This window comes from Pongo pygmaeus, chromosome 10, assembly GCF_028885625.2.
Source record: "Pongo pygmaeus isolate AG05252 chromosome 10, NHGRI_mPonPyg2-v2.0_pri, whole genome shotgun sequence".
Lineage (NCBI taxonomy): Eukaryota > Metazoa > Chordata > Mammalia > Primates > Hominidae > Pongo > Pongo pygmaeus.
The window spans coordinates 78296568-78318210 of record NC_072383.2 but is presented as its reverse complement, the minus strand read 5'-3'; the positions used below and the strand labels follow the sequence as shown (position 1 = coordinate 78318210).

At 36.6% G+C, this 21643-nt stretch overlaps 1 protein-coding gene across 2 annotated transcripts in view; it reads right to left on the bottom strand.

The window, feature by feature from the left end:
- OTOGL (otogelin like) overlaps nt 1–21643 on the bottom strand; it is a 289364-nt gene that overhangs the window by 119317 nt on the left and 148404 nt on the right. For both annotated transcript variants that reach the window (XM_054443471.1, XM_054443472.1), the window contains 9 exons: nt 21112–21220; nt 20113–20159; nt 19516–19661; nt 18266–18389; nt 16709–16886; nt 6545–6669; nt 3445–3654; nt 2048–2213; nt 1337–1411 (listed from right to left, as the gene is read on the bottom strand). In XM_054443471.1, coding sequence (XP_054299446.1) covers nt 1337–1411; nt 2048–2213; nt 3445–3654; nt 6545–6669; nt 16709–16886; nt 18266–18389; nt 19516–19661; nt 20113–20159; nt 21112–21220 — 1180 coding nt within the window. The remainder of the gene's footprint in view (nt 1–1336; nt 1412–2047; nt 2214–3444; nt 3655–6544; nt 6670–16708; nt 16887–18265; nt 18390–19515; nt 19662–20112; nt 20160–21111; nt 21221–21643) is intronic.

The following is a 21643-nucleotide window of genomic DNA, read 5'->3' as shown; positions in this document are numbered from 1 at the left end:
TACTGGGTGTTTTGAGCAAGAGGAAAGAGTCGAAAATGATTCCTGGAGCTCTGGCTTGGAAAACTGTGTGAATAGTAGTACTGCCTATCACAGAAAGATCCAAGAGCTAGTTGCCATTGTGTCTTGATGTGGATAAGAAAAGAGGTGGAGATAAAGATAAAGGTAAATTGAGCATAATCAATATTCTGCTGTGAATACAAAAATCAGCTGCAGAGCAAAGTAGGCCGGAGACAAGCACTGCCGAGCCAGGTTGCCTGGGTCTAACTCCCAGCTTTAGTATCAGGTTCCTTAGCCACCTGTATCCCATTTTCCTCACCTGAAAATCAGGATGAAATAACATTGCCTATCTCTTAGGGTTATGGTGATGAGTAAGTATTTTAATAATAGATATTAAACACTTAGAATGGTGCCAGCACAAAAGAAGGTACACAGTAATGGTTAGATATGATTATTATTGTTATTATCTACTGTCTATTATTATATGTTGGCACCTATGGGGCAACTAAAAAGGGGAGGTTAGGAATTATATGTAAGTATGGACTGCTGCATGAACATGCCTAGATTTTCAACAGAAAAGTTATAACCAGAATAAGTGTTATCCTATGATTAAATGTTATCTTTCTAGTATTGATGAGCCTGGGGAGGAGGTACACTTACTACTGTGCGGGACATTTTTCAAATCTTTGAAATTGCTTTTTTTTGAGCCTATTCAGTACTACTGTAGTATTTAAACACGTACTTCACCCCTAACTTCTGTCTAATAACCAAAAATGATCAAAGGACTTTCATTTTGCTGTGAGATACTTAAATTCATAACTCCTTTTCTGCAGTTATGACCTTACAAAACTTGGTTATTGCACTTTGAAATGTCATATATGCATGTATTATGTATATATGTGTTTGTACATATATATACAATCATATGATTATAACATATTTAAAGATTACATTGCTACCTTTATTTTTTAATTACAGAAGTCATATTTCAACTTACAGTTTGGGTTAAAAAAACCAAACACCGCATGTTCTCACTCATAAGTGGGAATTGAACAATGAGAACATTTGGACACAGGAAGGGGAACATCACACACCAGAGCCTGTTGTCAGGTCGGGGGAGGGGGGAGGGATAGCATTAGGAGATATACCTAACGTAAATGACGAGTTAATGGGTGCAGCACACCAACATGGCACATGTATACATACGTAACAAACCTGCACGTTGTACACATATACCCTAGAACTTAAAGTATAATAAAAAATATGTATATAAAAAAAGAAAGAATTATATTAGCACATACATCATTTGTCAAACACAATCCCCATCATTGAAACCTACCATAAGCCCGAGGGTGTGGGGATGAGCTCTCCAGGTTGATAAACACTGCCCCTATAATGACACCGGCAGTGGAATCTATAAGAAAAAAAAAAGTGAAGTAAATAGGATATAATTTTTTTCAAAAACCACTAAAATTCAAGCCAACCCTCTGCTCTCCATTGGTCATTGTAAGGTACACTCTAAGGTCCACATTATTTTGCAAGTCTGCATGTAATCCTATTACACAAATGGCAAAAGCTGCTTAGATATGAAGTTTTGTGTAGCTCCAGATTTTGGTTTCTAAAATACAACTCACAAACTGTGTTGTTTTAGTCACAAGAAAAATCACTGAATGCAATTCAGAGAAACATAACTGATATATCATTTAACACTATGTATAAGACAAAGGGCTTTACTTGGTGTGTAAATTGAGAAATTTGTGAGTGCTGAGATATTAAAGTCCTGCTACTAAAGTTTGCCATGTGACAGTGAAGCACAAACCTTGTTATTGATTTGACTATAGTAAAAACAGTCAGGAATACACTTCAAGATCAACCATCAGAGATTCCTTAGCTCTTTCTGTAACTGCTGATGAACATGTGCAGGGTTTTTTTTAAAAAAAGTAAAGACGATAAGAAATATTTTTTCAAAAACTTCCATGAAAGCTCATTTAGCCCATAAGGAGAAAAAGAGATTAAAATAGGATGCTGCCAACCTGTTTCTGTGACTTACATGGGTACACAAAAGTTAAGAGTGTCTTCATAGAATTTGCCTTCCGGACAATTACAGCCTTCAGCACAGTCATCACTGCACTGCTTCGGGGAAGAGAGAGAAATGCAGGAACGGAGGCAGAACGAGGAACAGTGATGGTACAGCATGCCCTTCTGGCATACCACAGCTAAGGACAAAGAAGTATCACTTGAGAAAGATTCCCATGGCACACAGAAATATTTTATGCCTCCTTAGAGGTCTATGATAGAAAATGAAAGCTGGCCCGTTACAAGGCAAGGAATTGGGAGACCCTTAACTTGGATGCTCAAAGAGCAACATCCTCAGTGGAAATGAAGGACTAAAGCAGGTGTTGGAAACCTTTTTCTGCAAAGGGCCAAATGGTAAATATTTTCAGCTTTGTAAATGGTAAATATTTTCAGCTTTGCAGAACTATATATGTTGAGTTGAGTCACAACTACTCAATTCTGCGCTTGTAGTATAGAAGCAGCCATAGACAACATGCAGACAAATGGGCATGACTATATTTCAATAAATTTTATTCACAAAAATGCAGGAGACCCAGTGGTTGTAACTTGTCAACCCCCAGACTAGAAGAAATTGGCTCATAGTATAAAAGATGATAGAAAAGCTTCTCTAACTGCTGGGTCTGAGATTAAAAAGCTACGTCTAAGAAATTAAAATCCTAGACTGATATCTTAAACAAATTTGGTATATGAATTTACATTACTTTTATATTTACATTATTTTTGTCTTAGAAAGCCAAAATTGAGCAATTAGCATCAACACCAGCCAATGATACCCCTGGAATAACTGGAAAAACCCACTGAAGGAATGAGGAGGTGGAGAGAGTGGTACTCCCAAAACCTAAGTCACAAAAGATTCCAATGGGGGTGGAGGGTAAAAATAAGCTGATAGAAAAAATTATAAAACATACAAGGAAACAATCTACCATGAATGAAAATGGCAGATGACATAAGTGTGAAAATTAGAGCCCCAACAACTTGATAATAATTGCCTGTTGCATAACATCTGTTTAAGCACAAATCAACTGCGTCACTGTATTACATAATCTCTTCCATACTTTCCAATATTTAGACATGATATTTCCACGATAAGAATTTTTCAAATGTTTTAAATTATTTCTGTTGCATATTTCAAAACATAGTTACAATAATTTCACTTATTACAAAACTAGTCAAAAGTTATTGGTCTTATCCAACATATCTCCGGTCTTAAGATATTATTTCATTTGCTTTTCATGTTTGTGCATTGTGAGAATATTTCAAATAACTTACATGCAATATTGACCTTTCATTTAAAAAATAAAAGCAGTCATTACAAACATAGAGGTCTCTAAGGTATTATCTGATAGTCTTTATCTGTGCCATTGTACTCACCACATAAAGAAATCTGAGCTCTGAAAGCAATGGGAACACCGTGCTGGCTACAGAGGTAGGCATAGTGGGCAAGAGCATTGCACAGGCAGGAGCTTCCACACTTGCATGCATCATGGCGGCATAGCTGATAGTACAGCCCAGGGCTAATATAGATGTGGCAAGGAGCAAAGAGCTCCTGGTGGATGACATCACAGTGTGCTGCATACCCAACTAACAAAAAGCCCCATTAGCATCTTATTTAACAGTTCAGATCTTACCCCAGAATTATCCAAGCATTTCACGTTCTTAGAAATATACTGTAGTGCATATTACTTTTAATACAAGAGTGAACAATTTCAGCTTATACAGTTTTGTTTGTTTTTTTGTAATATTGGTAACAGCACTTAATTGATATTCAACAGTCTTTTGGGAAAAAAAATAGTGTATTGTACCTGAATAACATGAGTAATAGAAGGGTTGAGAGAAGCAGTGGCCTCAACCATCCCATTGCATGAGGATCATCTTAGGAAACCTACTATAAAGAATTGGAGAGTATTGGGAGGCTTATTTCCAGACATCCACACATAACAAAGTGGTTCCAGATTGTGGCTATTATGGCAACTCTGTGTAATACACAATTGTCTAGGAAGAATTGGGAATGATCTCATTTCAATGGAGTCTCTGAAATGAATGGTAATGTGTTAGATGCCACATAGTCGTTGAACTCAATGTCTGCACAATGCACAGTGTACAATGTCTGGCAAATATTAGGAGCTCAATAATGTTTGATAAGTAAATCTATAAGTGCATGAATAAGTGAATAATGAATAGAAATTGGGGATTAGGGTATATGCTAAAGGCCATGAGATGTAACTATAAAATCACCTGTGGAGGAGAGGACATCTGCGTAATCATTTCGTGAAATCTGTTGATTTTTCCCTTGAGAATGACTGATCAGATATAATTCTTTATAGAAGTAACCAAGTTTGACAAAACAATTCAGATTCCATCTTTCTGAAAGAGGGTAGGTTTGTGGTTTCTTGATATCGCGGACCTAGTTTGCATTGGTTTCCTAACAGATAAAATTAATCAATCTTTTCATTGTCATTGTCTTTTACAGACCAGAAAAGCTGTTGGAGATCAGTTTTTTCACTACTAAGGAATTATACTGAACTCATTTTGTTGAGTATATTACATATATTTATTATTGGTAAGAAAACATAATAATTGTTCAAGTATGATATTTTTGCATTCAGTATGTATGTGTATATATAAACAAATGACTTAAACTATAGCAGTATACTGTTTACATATATATTCTTAATGCCAAGGATCCTGAAAGAGCAAAGTAATACATCAAAGAGGCTAATAATTTGTAGATCAAAGTATATTCCCACTGACATTAAGTTAAGGATAACTAAAGAAGATCCTCATGAAAAAAATCCCTTAGAATCTAGATCAGGGTTATTGACTTTTGTCTATCTATTTTCCTTTCTTTGGGGATCTTCCTGAATTTACGTATTTGAATTTTTTTTTAAAAAAATCACAGTTCATGGCAAAGCTAAAAAAAAGTCAATATCAAATATATGTATGCACATATATAGCATGTGTGTGGTTTAGGGTGCATGTGGTTTAGGGTTCACAGGCTTATTTTCAAAGACAAGACAAATATCTCAAAATATAAATAGTCTATATACCCAGTTTAATATTTCAATTTCATATATGTATATATATAAAAGACATGGGATATGGGAAGAAAAGTGATAGAAAATAGAGCAAAATAGCGTATAGTAAAGGAGGTAACTAAAGAAATGACCGCAGGGAAACTGAATTTATCAATTGAACTCTACTTCAACTTTAACATGTTATCAAAAAATAAAAACTAAAGTTGCTACAATATCCAGGAGGAAACCAAGAAAGAAACAAACCAAACAAGAGTAGTTGAAGGAGGAGGAGTAGATTAGTTGAAAGATGGGGACAGAATGGAGGAAGGTATTGTTAAATGGGAATGAGATTAAAAGTAGTCTTTCATGAAACTAAAAAACTCTAGTCTAGCCGTGTTATTATAGATAAGAAAAATGATCAAAGAGGTTAACAAACTTTTTCAAGTTTAAAAGCTGGCTTAGATTTAAAAAAAAAATAGAAAGCACAAAGAGCAAAAGTATCTTGTGCTCTTTCCAGCATACCAGAATTCTATGTTAATAATAAAAACAATATGGCAATCAACAGAATCCTCCCAACAACCACTGCACGATCCATAAACTGTGCTGGCTTCTTATGAATGCTCAACCAATATGAGCAATGTATTTTTTAAAACTACATCCAAATAGTGAACTAGCCAAGATGATTAAAGGAAAAAATAAAATTATAAGAATATTTAATCATGTACATTAATTTTTTCACCATTGTATATACACATGTATGTCTTGTGTATATCTTCCATCTGAATATATACATGTGTATCTTCTATCTGAATATATACATGTATATCTTTTTTATTGCAAAGTGAACTAGACTTTAACATGGTTTGCTGGGGCTTTAGTTTTTAAAAATGCAGCCAAAAATTCTTAGCATGTGAGTTGTCCTGTCATTGCAAATTGGAACTCTGGAGCATGACCATCTCAAATTGTTGCCCACTCAATGGCACAAAGCCTCTTTGGATCACTGGCTTCCTGCTTATAAAGCCATAATATATGCTATGAGTAAGGACTTGTAATGAGATGGTAATAACTGACATCAAACATCCCTGGACTATCACAGCATTCTCAGAGGATTCCTAGAGGCTTTTCTTTAGCGTTTAAAGACACTGAAAACTCTCAAATGCTAGTCCACATCTGCAAACAAGGGATTTCTAAACACCTAAAATAAGAAAATTTATGAATGAAAAATAGGAAATAAAAGTCACTGTCAGGTTTTTAAAAAACAACCTAGATTACATGAAAAGACATATGTAAAGGCATAATATTAAGCAAAAAAAAAAATACACAAGGAATGGCATTGATTTTACCATAATGGAGAAAATTAGAATTTAAACTCACTATCTAATTTTATAAAATTATAGTAATACATAGAACTTTTCCCTAAGTTTACAGCAGAAAGGAAGTTTACATGCAAAACTTACTGTTTTGTTGATTGATGTTACAGGGGTCCACCATTGGGACATGAACAGGTGCAAAACAGGTAGAAGAAACTCTCCACGCATTTGCATGAAGTTGTGGTGTACCTTCTATCATACCTGATGGAGAACTAGAAAGCAAAGACAATGCTCATCTTCATGTATCTCTCATTCATTTGTTCATAACCTTCAGATATTTAAATAAGAGAATACTATTTTTCATAATGTACAAGGAAATCTCACAGCTTGAAATTTTCTACCAGTTTAAAAAAAAGTACAATGATATTAAACTCCATATTACTGACATTTTACAATGTGCCAAATTGTAGATATACATGATTTTATTTAACCTTCATCCCAAACTTATAAGAAAAACATCTTTTATCCCCATTTTACAGAGAAAGCAAAGCAGAAGCTCTGAGAAATATTTAATTACACTAAGCTGATAAGTATCAAAGCCACGATTCAAACCCAGTTCTCCCTGACTTAACCATACACACTCACACAACCAAAACTTTAGCATGTGTGTGGTTGAGAGTGCATGTGGGGAAGTTAGTATGGGCATTTCACATGATTCTTTTCAAAGTAAAGACAAATATCTCAAAATATAAATAGTCTATATATCCAGTTCAATATTTCAATTTCCATTATGAGATCTGAAATATCAAGATTCCATTATGAAGTGGACAAACCAAATGAAAAACATCTGTCTTAAAACTACAACAGTGTTTAGGAAACAAACACTGCAATTCCACCCCCAGCAGCCATTCAGATGTATTAATTCATCAACCAACATTTATTAAGCGACAACCCCTATTGGACAACGTGCCAGACACTATCAAAACTTCTTAGGGAATCAGGTTGAACTAGATCTCCTGCAGGAAGTTTTTGACCACACCACAACCCTGACCGTGTTAACTCCTCCAATGTGGCTAAGTAGAAGAGTAGGCATTATCTCAGCTTTCTCTAGTGTCCTTATAGATTAACTATTTTCACTGGAGCTGCTCAGCAGAGTGACTGAGAGAGGACAAAAAAAGGGAGCAACGCAAGCCATTTCCTTGTCCCCACCCTTTTGTCCTTCTCTCCTTTTCCTATTCCTCAAAATCAAACTAGCTCATAACTGTAAAGAACTACAACAAACACCCTAGTACAAAATCTCATTTTGTTTATTTAAGAACACTGAGACTCAAAGTAATTGCATGGTTTATGCTAGTTCATTTCTTCTCATTCTTTCCCCTTCCTTCTCTCTTCACTCCTCTGAAGGACAATAAAATAGGTCAGGGTGATACGTGTAGTCAAGGTTTCCAGGTGGAACTGACTTAGAGCTTGGCTCTCTTATTTCATTTAGTTTACCTTAAAACAATACATTTTATTATTATCATTATTATTATTATTATTATTATTATTATACTTTAAGTTTTAGGGTACAAGTGCACAATGTGCAGGTTAGTTACATATGTATACATGTGCCATACTGGTGCGCTGCACCCACTAACTCGTCATCTAGCATTAGGTATATCTCCCAATGCTATCCCTCCCCCCTCCCCCCACCCCACAACAGTCCCCAGAGTGTGATGTTCCCCTTCCTGTGTCCATGTGTTCTCATTGTTCAATTCCCACCTATGAGTGAGAACATGCGGTGTTTGGTTTTTTGTCCTTGCGATAGTTTACTGAGAATGATGATTTCCAGTTTCATCCATGTCCCTACAAAGGACATGAACTCATCATTTTTTATGGCTGCATAGTATTCCATGGTGTATATGTGCCACATTTTCTTAATCCAGTCTATCATTGTTGGACATTTGGGTTGGTTCCAAGTCTTTGCTATTGTGAATAATGCCACAATAAACATACGTGTGCATGTGTCTTTATAGCAGCATGATTTATAGTCCTTTGGGTATATACCCAGCAATGGGATGGCTGGGTCAAATGGTATTTCTAGTTCTAGACCCCTGAGGAACTGCCACACTGACTTCCACAATGGTTGAACTAGTTTACAGTCCCACCAACAGTATAAAAGTGTTTCTATTTCTCCACATCCTCTCCAGCACCTGTTGTTTCCTGACTTTTTAATGATTGCCATTCTAACTGGTGTGAGATGGTATCTCATTGTGGTGTTGATTTGCATTTCTCTGATGGCCAGTGATGATGAGCATTTTTTCTTGTGTTTTTTGGCTGCATAAATGTCTTCTTTTGAGAAGTGTCTGTTCATGTCCTTTGCTCACTTTTTGATGGGGTTGTTTGTTTTTTTCTTGTAAATTTGTTGGAGTTCATTGTAGATTCTGGATATTAGCCCTTTGTCAGATGAGCAGGTTGTGAAAATTTTCTACCATTTTGTAGGTTGCATGTTCACTCTGATGGTAGTTTCTTTTGCTGTGCAGAAGCTCTTGAGTTTAATTAGATTGCATTTGTCAATTTTGGCTTTTGTTGCCATTGCTTTTGGTGTTTTGGACATGAAGTCCTTGCCCATGCCTATGTCCTGAATGGTGATGCTTAGGTTTTCTTCTAGGGTTTTTATGGTTTTAGGTCTAATGTTTAAGTCTTTAATCCATCTTGAATTGATTTTTGTATAAGGTGTAAGGAAGGGATCCAGTTTCAGCTTTCTACATATGGCTAGCCAGTTTTCCCAGCACCATTTATTAAATAGGGAATCCTTTCCCCATTGCTTGTTTTTCTCAGGTTTGTCAAAGATCAGATAGTTGTAGATATGTGGCGTTATTTCTGAGGGCTCTGTTCTGTTCCATTGATCTATATATCTGTTTTGGTACCAGTACCATGCTGTTTTGGTTACTGTAGCCTTGTAGTATAGTTTGAAGTCAGGTAGTGTGATGCCTCCAGCTTTGTTCTTTTGACTTAGGATTGACTTGGCGATGCGGGATCTTTTTTGGTTCCATATGAACTTTAAAGTAGTTTTTTCCAATTCTGTGAAGAAAGTCATTGGTAGCTTGATGGGGATGGCATTGAATCTGTAAATTACCTTGGGCAGTATGGCCATTTTCATGATATTGATTCTTCCTACCCATGAGCGTGGAATGTTCTTCCATTTGATTGTATCCTCTTTTATTTCCTTGAGCAGTGGTTTGTAGTTCTCCTTGAAGAGGTCCTTCACATCCCTTGTAAGTTGGATTCCTAGGTATTTTATTCTCTTTGAAGCAATTGTGAATGGGAGTTCACTCATGATTTGGCTCTCTGCTTGTCTGTTGTTGGTGTATAAGAATACTTGTGATTTTTGTACATTGATTTTGTATCTTGAGACTTTGCTGAAGTTGCTTATCAGCTTAAGGAGATTTTGGGCTGAGACAATGGGGTTTTCTAGATATACAATCATGTCGTCTGCAAACAGGGACAATTTGACTTCCTCTTTTCCTAGTTGAATACCCTTTATTTCCTTCTCCTGCCTAACTGCCCTGGCCAGAACTTCCAACACTATGTTGAATAGGAGTGGTAAGAGAGGGTATCCCTGTCTTGTGCCAGTTTTCAAAGGGAATGCTTCCAGTTTTTGCCCATTCAGTATGATATTGGCTGTGGGTTTGTCATAGATAGCTCTTATTATTTTGAGATACGTCCCATCAATACCTAATTTATTGAGAGTTTTTAGCATGAAGGGTTGTTGAATTTTGTCAAAGGCCTTTTCTGCATCTATTGAGATAATCATGTGGTTTTTGTCTTTGGTTCTGTTTATATGCTGGATTACATTTATCGATTTGTGTATATTGAACCAGCCTTGCATCCCAGGGATGAAGCCCACTTGATCATGGTGGATAAGCTTTTTGATGTGCTGCTGGATTCTGTTTGCCAGTATTTTATTGAGGATTTTTGCATCAATGTTCATCAAGGATATTGGTCTAAAATTCTCTTTTTTGGTTGTGTCTCTGCCTGGCTTTGGTATCAGGATGATGCTGGCCTCATAAAGTGAGTTAGGGAGGATTCCCTCTTTTTCTATTGATTGGAATAGTTTCAGAAGGAATGGTACCAGTTCCTCCTTGTACCTCTGGTAGAATTCGGCTGTGAATCCATCTGGTCCTGGACTCTTTTTGGTTGGTAAGCTATTGATTATTGCCACAATTTCAGCTCCTGTTATTGGTCTATTCAGAGATTCAACTTCTTCCTGGTTTAGTCTTGGGAGGGTGTATGTGTCAAGTAATTTATCCATTTCGTCTAGATTTTCTAGTTTATTTGTGTAGAGGTGTCTGTAGTATTCTCTGATGGTAGTTTGTATTTCTGTGGGATCAGTGGTGATATCCCCTTTATCATTTTTTATTGCATCTATTTGATTCTTCTCTCATTTTTTCTTTATTAGTCTTGCTAGCAGTCTATCAATTTTGTTGATCGTTTCAAAAAACCAGCTCCTGGATTCATTAATTTTTTGAAGGGTTTTTTTGTGTCTCTATTTCCTTCAGTTCTGCTCTGATTTTAGTTATTTCTTGCCTTCTGCTAGCTTTTCAATGTGTTTGCTCTTGCTTTTCTAGTTCTTTTAATTGTGACGTTAGGGTGTCAGTTTTGGATATTTCCTGCTTTCTCTTGTGGGCATTTAGTGCTATAAATTTCCCTCTACAGACTGCTTTGAATACATCCCAGAGATTCTGGTATGTTGTGTCTTTGTTCTCGTTGGTTTCAAAGAAGATCTTTATTTCTGCCTTCATTTCGTTATGTACCCAGTAGTCATTCAGGAGCAGGTTGTTCAGTTTCCATGTAGTTGAGCAGTTTTGAGTGAGATTCTTAAAACTGAGTTCCAGTTTGATTGCACTGTGATCTGAGAGATAGTTTGTTATAATTTCTGTTCCTTTACATTTGCTGAGGAGAGCTTTACTTCCTACTATGTGGTCAATTTTGGAATAGGTGTGGTGTGGTGCTGAAAAAAATGTATATTCTGATGATTTGGGGTGGAGAGTTCTGTAGATGTCTATTAGGTCTGCCTGGTGCAGAGCTGAGTTCAATTCCTGGGTATCCTTGTTGACTTTCTGTCTCGTTGATCTGTCTAATGTTGACAGTGGGGTGTTAAAGTCTCCCACTATCAATGTGTGGGAGTCTAAGTCTCTTTGTAGGTCACTCAGGACTTGCTTTATGAATCTGGGTGCTCCTGTATTGGGTGCATATATATTTAGGATAGTTAGCTCTTCTTGTTGAATTGATCCCTTTACCATTATGTAATGGCCTTCTTTGTCTCTTTTGATCTTCGTTGGTTTAAAGTCTGTTTTATCAGAGACTAGGATTCCATCTCCTGCCTTTTTTTGCTTTCCATGTGCTTGGTAGATCTTCCTCCATCCTTTTATTTTGAGCCTATGTGTGTCTCTGCATGTGAGATGGGTTTCCTGAATACAGCACACTGATGGGTCTTGACTCTTTATCCAATTTGCCAGTCTGTGTCTTTTAATTGGAGCTTTTAGTCCATTTACATTTAAAGTGAATATTATTATTGTGAATTTGATCCTGTCATTATGATGTTAGCTGGTTATTTTGCTCATTAGTTGATGCAGTTTCTTCCTAGTCTTGATGGTCTTTACATTTTGGCATCATTTTGCAGTGGCTGGTACCTGTTGTTCCTTTTCATGTTTAGCACTTCCTTCAGGAGCTCTTTTAGGGCAGGCCTGGTGGTGACAAAATCTCCCAGCATTTGCTTGTCTGTGAAGTATTTTATTTCTCCTTCACTTATGAAGCTTAGTTTGGCTGGATATGAAATTCTGGGTTGAAACGTCTTTTCTTTAAGAATGTTGAATATTGTTCCCCATTCTCTTCTGGTTCGTAGAGTTTCTGCCCAGAGATCCGCTGTTAGTCTGATGGGCTTCCCTTTGAGGGTAACCCGACCTTTCTCTCTGGCTGCCCTTAACATTTTTTCCTTCATTTAAACTTTGGTGAATCTCAAAATTATGTGTCTTGGAGTTGCTGTTCTCGAGGAGTATCTTTGTGGCGTTCTCTGTATTTCCTGAATCTGAATGTTGGCTTGCCTTGCTAGATTGGGGAAGTTCTCCTGGATGTTATCCTGCAGAGTGTTTTCCAACTTGGTTCCATTCTCCCCGTCGCTTTCAGGTACACCAATCAGACGTAGATTTGGTCTTTTCACATAGTCCCATATTTCTTGGAGGCTTTGCTCGTTTCTTTTTTTCTTTTTTCTCTAAACTTCCCTTCTTGCTTTATTTCATTCATTTCATCTTCTATCGCTTATACTCTTTCTTCCAGTTGATCGCATCAGCTCCTGAGGCTTCTGCATTCTTCGTGTAGTTCTCAAGCCTTGGTTTTCAGCTCCATCAGCTCCTTTAAGCACTTCTCTGTATTGGTTATTCTAGTTATACATTCTTCTAAATTTTTTTCAAAGTTTTCAACTTCTTTGCCTTTGGTTTGGATATCCTCCCATAGCTCGGAGTAATTTGATCGTCTGAAGCCTTCTTCTCTCAGCTCGTCAAAGTCATTCTCCGTCCAGCTTTGTTCCGTTGCTGGTGAGGAACTGCGTTCCTTTGGAGGAGGAGAGGCACTGTGCTTTTTAGAGTTTCCAGTTTTTCTGCTCTGTTTTTTCCCCATCTTTGTGGTTTTATCTACTTTTGGTCTTTGATGATGGTGATGTACAGATGGGTTTTTGGTGTGGATGTCCTTTCTGTTTGTTACTTTTCCTTCTAACAGACAGGACCCTCGGCTGCAGTTCTGTTGGAGTACCCAGCTGTGTGAGGTGTCAGTCTGCCCCTGCTGGGGGGTGCCTCCCAGTTAGGCTGCTCAGGGGTCAGGGGTTAGGGACCCACTTGAGGAGGCAGTCTGCCCGTTCTCAGATCTTCAGCTGCGTGCTGGGAGAACAACTGCTCTCTTCAAAGCTATCAGACAGGGACATTTAAGTCTGCAGAGGTTGCTGCTGTCTTTTTGTTTGTCTGTGCCCTGCCCCCAGAGGTGGAGCCTACAGAGGCAGGCAGGCCTCCTTGAGCTGTGGTGGGCTCCACCCAGTTTGAGCTTCCCAGCTGCTTTGTTTACCTAAGCAAGCCTGGGCAATGGTGGGCGCCCCTCCCCCAGCCTGGCTGCCGCCTTGCAATTTGATCTCAGACTGCTGTGCTAGCAATCAGCGAGATTCCGTGGGCGTAGGACCCTCTGAGCCAGGTGCAGGATATAATCTCCTGGTACGCCGCTTTTTAAGCCCGTCGGAAAAGCGCAGTATTCGGGTGGGAGTGACCCGATTTTCCAGGTGCCATCTGTCACCCCTTTCTTTGACTAGGAAAGGGAACTCCCTGACCCCTTGCGCTTCCCGAGTGAGGCAATGCCTTGCCCTTCCTCTGCTCGCATACGGTGCGCACACCCACTGACCTGCGCCCACTGTCTGGCACTCCCTAGTGAGATGAACCCAGCACCTCAGATGGAAATGCAGAAATCACCCGTCTTCTGCGTCACTCACGCTGGGAGCTGTAGACTGGAGCTGTTTCTATTTGGCCATCTTGGCTCCCGATCCAAAACAATAAATTTTAAAAATAGGAGCTAAAATGTGGACTTATTTTTTGTCTTTCATTTTATAAAATAACCTTTCAGCTCACCATAGTCGACTTACTATAATAAGGCATACAAAATGTGTTTTCAAGTAATTGATATTTTCTATTCTGTGATGTCTGCATATTCACATTAACCTTTGTGAAGAAAGAGTTTTAACTACTTAAGTTGGAAAGCTAAACACTGTTCACAAGTTATCTCTGACTCTGAAATATCATCCTGCACTCTTATCACACCTAAATGTTTATATGTGGCAGAGACTGGTGCCTTAGAAAGAGGCAGACAGATCTGCCATCTCTTAAACATTGACTGCTGACCCATTCTGACAAACAAAGAAGAGAAAACAGGATTAATGTCTTTTCTGAACATCATAGCCAAGCCACTTAATGTAGTTTCTGCTTCTCAAATATGGTGAAGATGTCAATATTTTGACCTACAAATAAATAAAACAAAAAACTGAATTACCTAAAAACAAGATACAGGAAGACAAGGAGACAAGATACAAGAAATTAAATTTTTTTACATTTTAAATGCCAGTTCCCCTTGCCCATCCAAACTATCTTCCTGATGCCCCACTAAATATTCTACCTCAGTTCAATTAATTGTCCACTATGTGTGAGGTTCTATGCTAGTTCCTAAGAATACAAAGACCAAGGACATAACTCTTAGTCTCAAAGCCCTAACAGATAAACAAGACAAGAAACCAGACAGATAAACAATAAATTTTCATAGGTAATGCATTGTCAGATTTAACTTTGTATGTTCAGCTTTTTGAGGCAAATAATGTCTGAATTGGGGTGAACAATAAATGGGAGGTCACAAGAAAGATGAGGAGCAGGAGAGAACCCAAGCAGGAAGGAGGGTATGGGCAAGAATGTTTTCTAAAAAGCTCATGTATTTATTGCAGCACTATTTACAATAGCAAAGACTTGGAACCAACGCAAATGCCCATCAATGATAGACTGGATAAAGAAAATGTGGTACTATGCAGCCATGAAAAAGAATGAGTTCTTGTCTTTTGCAGGGACATAGATGAAGCTGGAAACCATCATCCTCAGCAAACTATAACAGGAACGGAAAACCAATCGCCACATGTTCTCACTCATAAGTGGGAGTTGAGCAATGAGTATACATGGACACAGAAAGGGGAGTATCACACACCGGGGCCTGTCTCGGGGTGTGGGGCTAGGGGAGGAAGAGCATTAAGACAAATACCTAATGCATGCGGGGCTTAAAACGTAGATGAGGGGTTGATAGGTGCAGCAAACCACCATGGCACATGTATGTCTATGTAACAAACCTGCACATTCAGCATATGTATCCCAGAACTTAACGTAAAATAGAAAATAATAAATAAAATAAAATTTTTAAAAAAAGAAATGAAACAGTATTTGGAGAGTAGCTTCTCCACGAAATGTCCCCTGGCTGCCCAGCCCACAGTGAACCCCCTATTGTTCTAGCCATAATCACAAAGCCCAACACTTAATTTTTAAAATCACCTCAGTATTTATATATATAGTTGATTTTTATATATAATAGTTGATTTATTTTTATATACATATATATATAGTTGATTGATCCTTGCCTAACACTAAATATTCATTTTTTACCTATTTTTAAAATTAAAGTATAGCTAAAAAAAATCATATACATTTACAGAGTACAACATGATGTTCTGAGGTATACATTGTGAAATGGTTAAATCAAGCTAATGAACATATCCATCACCTCACATACTTATTTTTTGTTTTGAGAACTTTTAATGTCTACTCTCTTAGCAATTTTCAAGTACACATTAATTATAGTCATTATATAATTAATCGATCTCAAAACATCTCCCAAATTTATGCATCCTGTCTAGCTGAAACTTTGTTTCCTTTGACCAACATCTTCCCACACTCCCACCCCGACCCTTATCCCCTGGCAAACATCATTCTATAATACTTTGCTTCTGTGATTTCAACTATTTTAGATTCCACATATATTTCTTAAAGGTTGTTATCCTCTCCTGATCTGCAACACAAAGCTCCGTGAGGATGAGAACCATGGTCTACTGCTTAAATTGCTCCCATTGTGCTTTCAGCACGATAACAAGTGCACAAAGCATTTACACTAAATTATAAACTGCTTCTTTTCACACGTAGGTGAAAAGTACCTGGTCAATACAAGGGGTACAAATATATGTTATTGCTTCTCTTCCAATGAAACACCAACAATCACAGTATCTAGCAAGATAATAAAATGTTGCTTTTTAGGTATTAATAATACCAAATGATATCAATATTTATAGAGTATTTACTACCACTAATGCATACTGATATTGAGGGTTTTTTGTTTATTTGTGTTTTTTTAGGCAGCAATGTTTCAAAAATAAAGTACTGTTAAGGTGGGTAGGTGGCAGAGAAGAGAATAGCTGGAGCAGTGAGCATAGCTGAGCCACACTGTCTAAATCCAAAGCCCAGTTCCACTACACGTGAGCTAAGTGACCTTGAATGATTTATTTGCCACTTTGAGGCCTTGATTAGTTTCCTTATCTATAAAATAAACATATTAATCAGAGATTGCTATACATTTTAAATACAATGATCCATGTAAATCTCTTGGAATAATGACAGCTAAGCTATTATTAGTTAAGTAAACATTTTTAATGAATTTATATCCTTTAAATGACCAGTCATTAAGTTATGTTAACTATGCAGAAATCATACTTACAGAAAATCATCCCTTATGTTGCCATTAAAAGTGCCACACAGACCTAATGTTCTTCTTTTCCATGCACTAGTGAGCTGAATATAAATTCTTTCCCCATCTATAGCAAACAGAATCTTTAAACCAAATGTGGTTCTTAGAAGTATAAATAAGGATGACAGAGTTTGAATTTCAACAATACCTGCAGGAAAAGAACATACGTAAATCAGCTTTGACATTCATAGATGGTGTTCTGAAATGCTAGGGTACACCACCAGGACTCTCTTCCCCAGATACAAGAGAAGGAGGGGAGGCCGTCAGTCAGTTCCTGCCTGTGCTTCAGGGCCAATTTTTGCCACCTATGGCTGCCTTTTTTCCCTCCTATTCCTCTCCTTTTCTCCCTCCTTCCTGGTCTTCGGCAGCCATTTTTAGTAGTTGTTCAGGTCAATACGTACTTTCAGTTTGCAAGCATCTCACAAGAAAGGAGGAAGTCCTTAGACATTTGAAATCCATTACCAAGTTCAGACTTTTGTCGTAAATGTTTTTTCAATCTGTCTTCTTCTCTCCATCTCTATCATCACTGCCTTAGATGACCTCCTCCTCATTCCTTGCATGCCCTGCTTTTATAACATCCTAACTGTTGTCCATATTTCCTGTCTAGCAACTCTCAAAGTCACTTCTACACTGTTGTCATAGTCATCTACAAAAAAAAAAAAAAATTCACCTTAAAACCTCCTTAAAAACTCACCATTTATTTGGTTGAACCATGGATTGCCCTCTTTGTACATAAAAATGGTCAAAAATGATAATTTCATATTTGATTCATATCAAGTTCAACTTCCCTAGCCTGACACCTGTGTAGTGTGAGCATGAGATTTGTAAGATAAATCAGGACATTTTTGAGAGTGACAGTGTTATTAACAGCTATGCTGGAATGCAGGCATGAACAGGACCTGCCCCAGAAATCCACAATGTAAAGTGCCTCCTGCATAAGCCCTTCTCATCCTCACCTATATCCAGACATTCTCATTTACCCTCTCTCTGCTGTAGCAAAACCAATTTAGTTGTGGTTACCCGTAAATATGCTGCAAAATTCGACACCTCCTTGATCTGCATGAAACACTTTCCCCATCCCCTTCAACCCAGCAATTCCTCATCCTTAAATGCTCAATGAGACAATCATTATACAATCACCCACCTCTTTCAGAAAATACTCCTGACCATTTCAGTACAACCCTCTCCAGGGCTGAGTGAGCTGCACCTCATTTAGACTCCCCACAGTCTTTATGTATGTCTTTGAGTTTATCACATTTTATTGTAAGTGGCTGCTTGCTTGTCTCTCTTCCCTTCCAAAGTCTAGATCACTTGAGGTAAACACTAGGTCCCATAAATATGATCATCATCACTATCTGTAGCTGATGGCCTGATGACACATAGGAACTCTATAAATGCTAGGTAGTCAGCCTAACATTAGGAAAAGATCCCATTTTGTTTGAGTGTGTTGTTTTTGTTTTTGGTTTTGGTTTTTTTTTTTTTTTTTTTTTGATGTAAAGAAAGTACACCCTTAGCATTGTTTCTTACCATTCAGGTTGAAGCCTTGGTTAGGACTAGTGAGAATTTGTCCTCCCCTACCAAGGGTCACTTGTTTGTTAAAATCATCCTCCAGAATCAGAGTTATAGACTGAAGGCAGACCAAGCCAAGATTCTGTGTAAAAATCAAATTATCAATGAAAGGAATGGGAGAGAGAGAGAGCCATAGAAAGAGACAGGAAGGTGGAGATGGAAGAAAGGGAGAAGGGGAGAAAGAGAGAGGAGAGAATAAAAAAGAAAGAGAGCGCATATAAATTAGAACTTCTAATATATAAAAGGCTTGAGTATAAGTAATGTAATAAAGTAGCTGATCTATGACCCGTTTTATATAGCCCCATTTCTAATAAAATATAACTTTATATAGTACATTAAATATATCATGTGTATACATACATTTTACTTAGAATGTTAAAGTCTTTCAGTAAAGTACCAATAGTTATGTTTTCCATGGCATATAAAGTACCTCTCTCAATTCATTTAACTGGCATATTAGACATAAAAAGTCAATAAAGCAAAGAACCAAGAGAATTAGACTTCTACACAGAAAGTTAATTCAGACTCTAATATATTACATAGAAAAAATAAAACTGGAAAAAAAGCAAATAAAGCAGTTCAGAATTTTTGTTGGAAATAATTATTTTCTATTAGAATAGAACTAAAAAATTAAATATTTTGGCAAAACTTTGACTACCTGCTTTAGAGAGATGAATGAAAGACCTAGATTTCTTTATTTAGAAATTATTGATGAGTTTACTATTTCAGAAAAGATCTAAATAAATATTCCAATATGTTAAAAAATTCATTATATCTGTTTAGAATGCTATGAAACCAGTTCAAAACTGTCAAAAATAATCTCTTTAAAATAGCTAGGTTGAAGCAAACAAAAAACTTAGATCCATTGTGCAATCATGCATAAAGTGTTCAAAAAACTATATGTACAAACACTACCTTTTAAAAAAGAAAATGCAATTAAATATATAGTATTTAATCTAAGACATACTTGTTTTCACAGCTTAATATCTCTGAGATCAAGATGCGTCATGTAACCAATGGTATGTCATGGAATAATTATCAACACTTCTTTCTAATATGTGGAATAATGATGTATTTTAATAATCAATGTCATCTTAGTTTTAAAGAAAATAGCTATATCCATTCATGTTATCATTCTTAATCTGAAATGAAGTTTAAGTAAAAATCAATGAATCCGTATTCTTCTGGTCATTTTGAAATGTTCTTACCTGCTCACAGGGAGCTTTCTGTAAAGTAATCGTGAATTTATCTTTTCCAGTTCCTTTCACGAGGATGTATTGGCACATGCCAATAAAAGAATAATGTTGACCATCAAAAGTTGTAAAGTGAGAATCACCTACAACTGAGCATTGAACTGCCAAAAAAAAAAAAAAAAAAAAGAAAAAGAAAAGGAGGTGGAGACAGAGGAGGATGATACGATTAGGTTAATTCTTTAAAAGCAGATCAACTTAGGGTAAATAATCATGCATCAAAACTTTGAAAATCTACTGTGTTTTATTTAAAATTTACTGGTTTGACAAACTTACTAGACTAAATTATATTATCCCATTTAATGTTTATAAAATGATATTTATTCCACATTTTTTAGGTTTTATAACATTTACACTATTTTAATAAAGTTTTACCAAAGTTGCCCACTCAATGCTGTCACTTGTTAATTTTCCATGTATCCTCTGAGTAACTGCATTTACAGATTATTGTAGCCCTTGGTATATATGAGATATCTTCATAAAGATCAGTGCTATCTTTCTCCCCAATCTAAAGAAATTTGAAACATTCTCTATAAAAACATTTTAAAAAATTACCTGGACAGTCATGCTCAGTGCAGTTCCAAACTCCACCAACACACACACTAAAAGAAATTATAAAAATATTAATCTATTGGCATAGAGAAACTGTATTAATGTTTGCATCAATGTATTGATTAATGAACCAAAATATATCATGTTTATAGGTTCAGAATAATCTGACTTAAAAAACATCTCTGCAAAAAAAAATAAATAAATAAATAAAATCAATAAATAATAAAAAAAATCATCTCTGCATAGGTTCAATTGACTGGTAATTTTGAGCTGGCCGGCACCTAAATTATTATCTCTTGTGTATCATACGTAAAAATCACTGACTATGATGAAGATCAACAGATATTAAAAAGAGAGAAGAGATCTCCTCTTATGTCAGATAAATTCTACCTTCCACCCTGACAAAGGTGTGAGTTTTAGAGGACAAAAGCAGAGTACCTGTAAAACAGAATCAGCATCTGAGAACGTGGTTAGTTATCCTATTACATTTCAGTTATATACACAGACACCAAAGGGAAAAGCATCTGACAACATTTATACCTCTGTTTCTTTTTAGGACTGTCCTGCAGGGATTTCATATTTTCAAATTTGCTAACAGTGTTAGTTAGCAAATTTAATACGGAATTGTAAATGTTTCTAATCATGGACCAAAAATTGGTGATCTGGAGAGGCATGTTTTATAGTATATAACAGAGAAGCGCAGAAGCACCATCAAGTTCTAAAAGTATGTGCAAATTAGTGATTATAAACGATAAGAAAATGCAACAGACTCATTATGCGGATATAAGATGTTATAGAATTACCAAGGTAAGTGATAAGAATTGCATCATAAAAGGAAATACAGATATCCCTTCCCCCAAAGAGTTTAAATAAAATGCAAGTTTTGTGTTGGAATTTGGGGAAACAAATTAGTAATGAGTATATTCCTTTAAACATCTGTCATGGTAAAGTTGTCAACTAGCCAAGTACCCAGAAATAATTGGGTGCACACTGATCACATACCATTCAGTACATTCTTGTTCAATTTTTGAACCAACTGAATAAGCTAATCCATGAAAACTGCACGGGCAATTTTCCAAGGAGATGCAAGTCCCATTGTCCATTACAAGGCCTAATTGAGAAGAAATAACACATCAAAATTTCAAAAGAAATAATAAAGATTGTATTTCTTGAATATAATAATTCAACCAACTTCTGTTGAACACCTACACGTGATGCTGGAAATACAAATTTCTTTACTTTCAGTGGGATTACTGACAACCTGACTCTCAGGCAGTAGCTACCTTAAAGGATCTATTTCAGTAGTTTTCAATTTTCTTATCCATCCCATGACTTGCCATCAAAAACTCAAGGTTCACCATACGGAATAAAGGAAACAAAACAGTGTTTCCTTGCATTTGAGGGAGGAAGGGAGAGAAGGAGGGAAAAAGTACGTTTTTAGTTTAGTTTCTGTTCATTCCAAGATGAGAAAGATTTACACTATCACACAGAATCATAAAGAGCTAGGTACTGCTACTCAAATGTCCAAGACCAT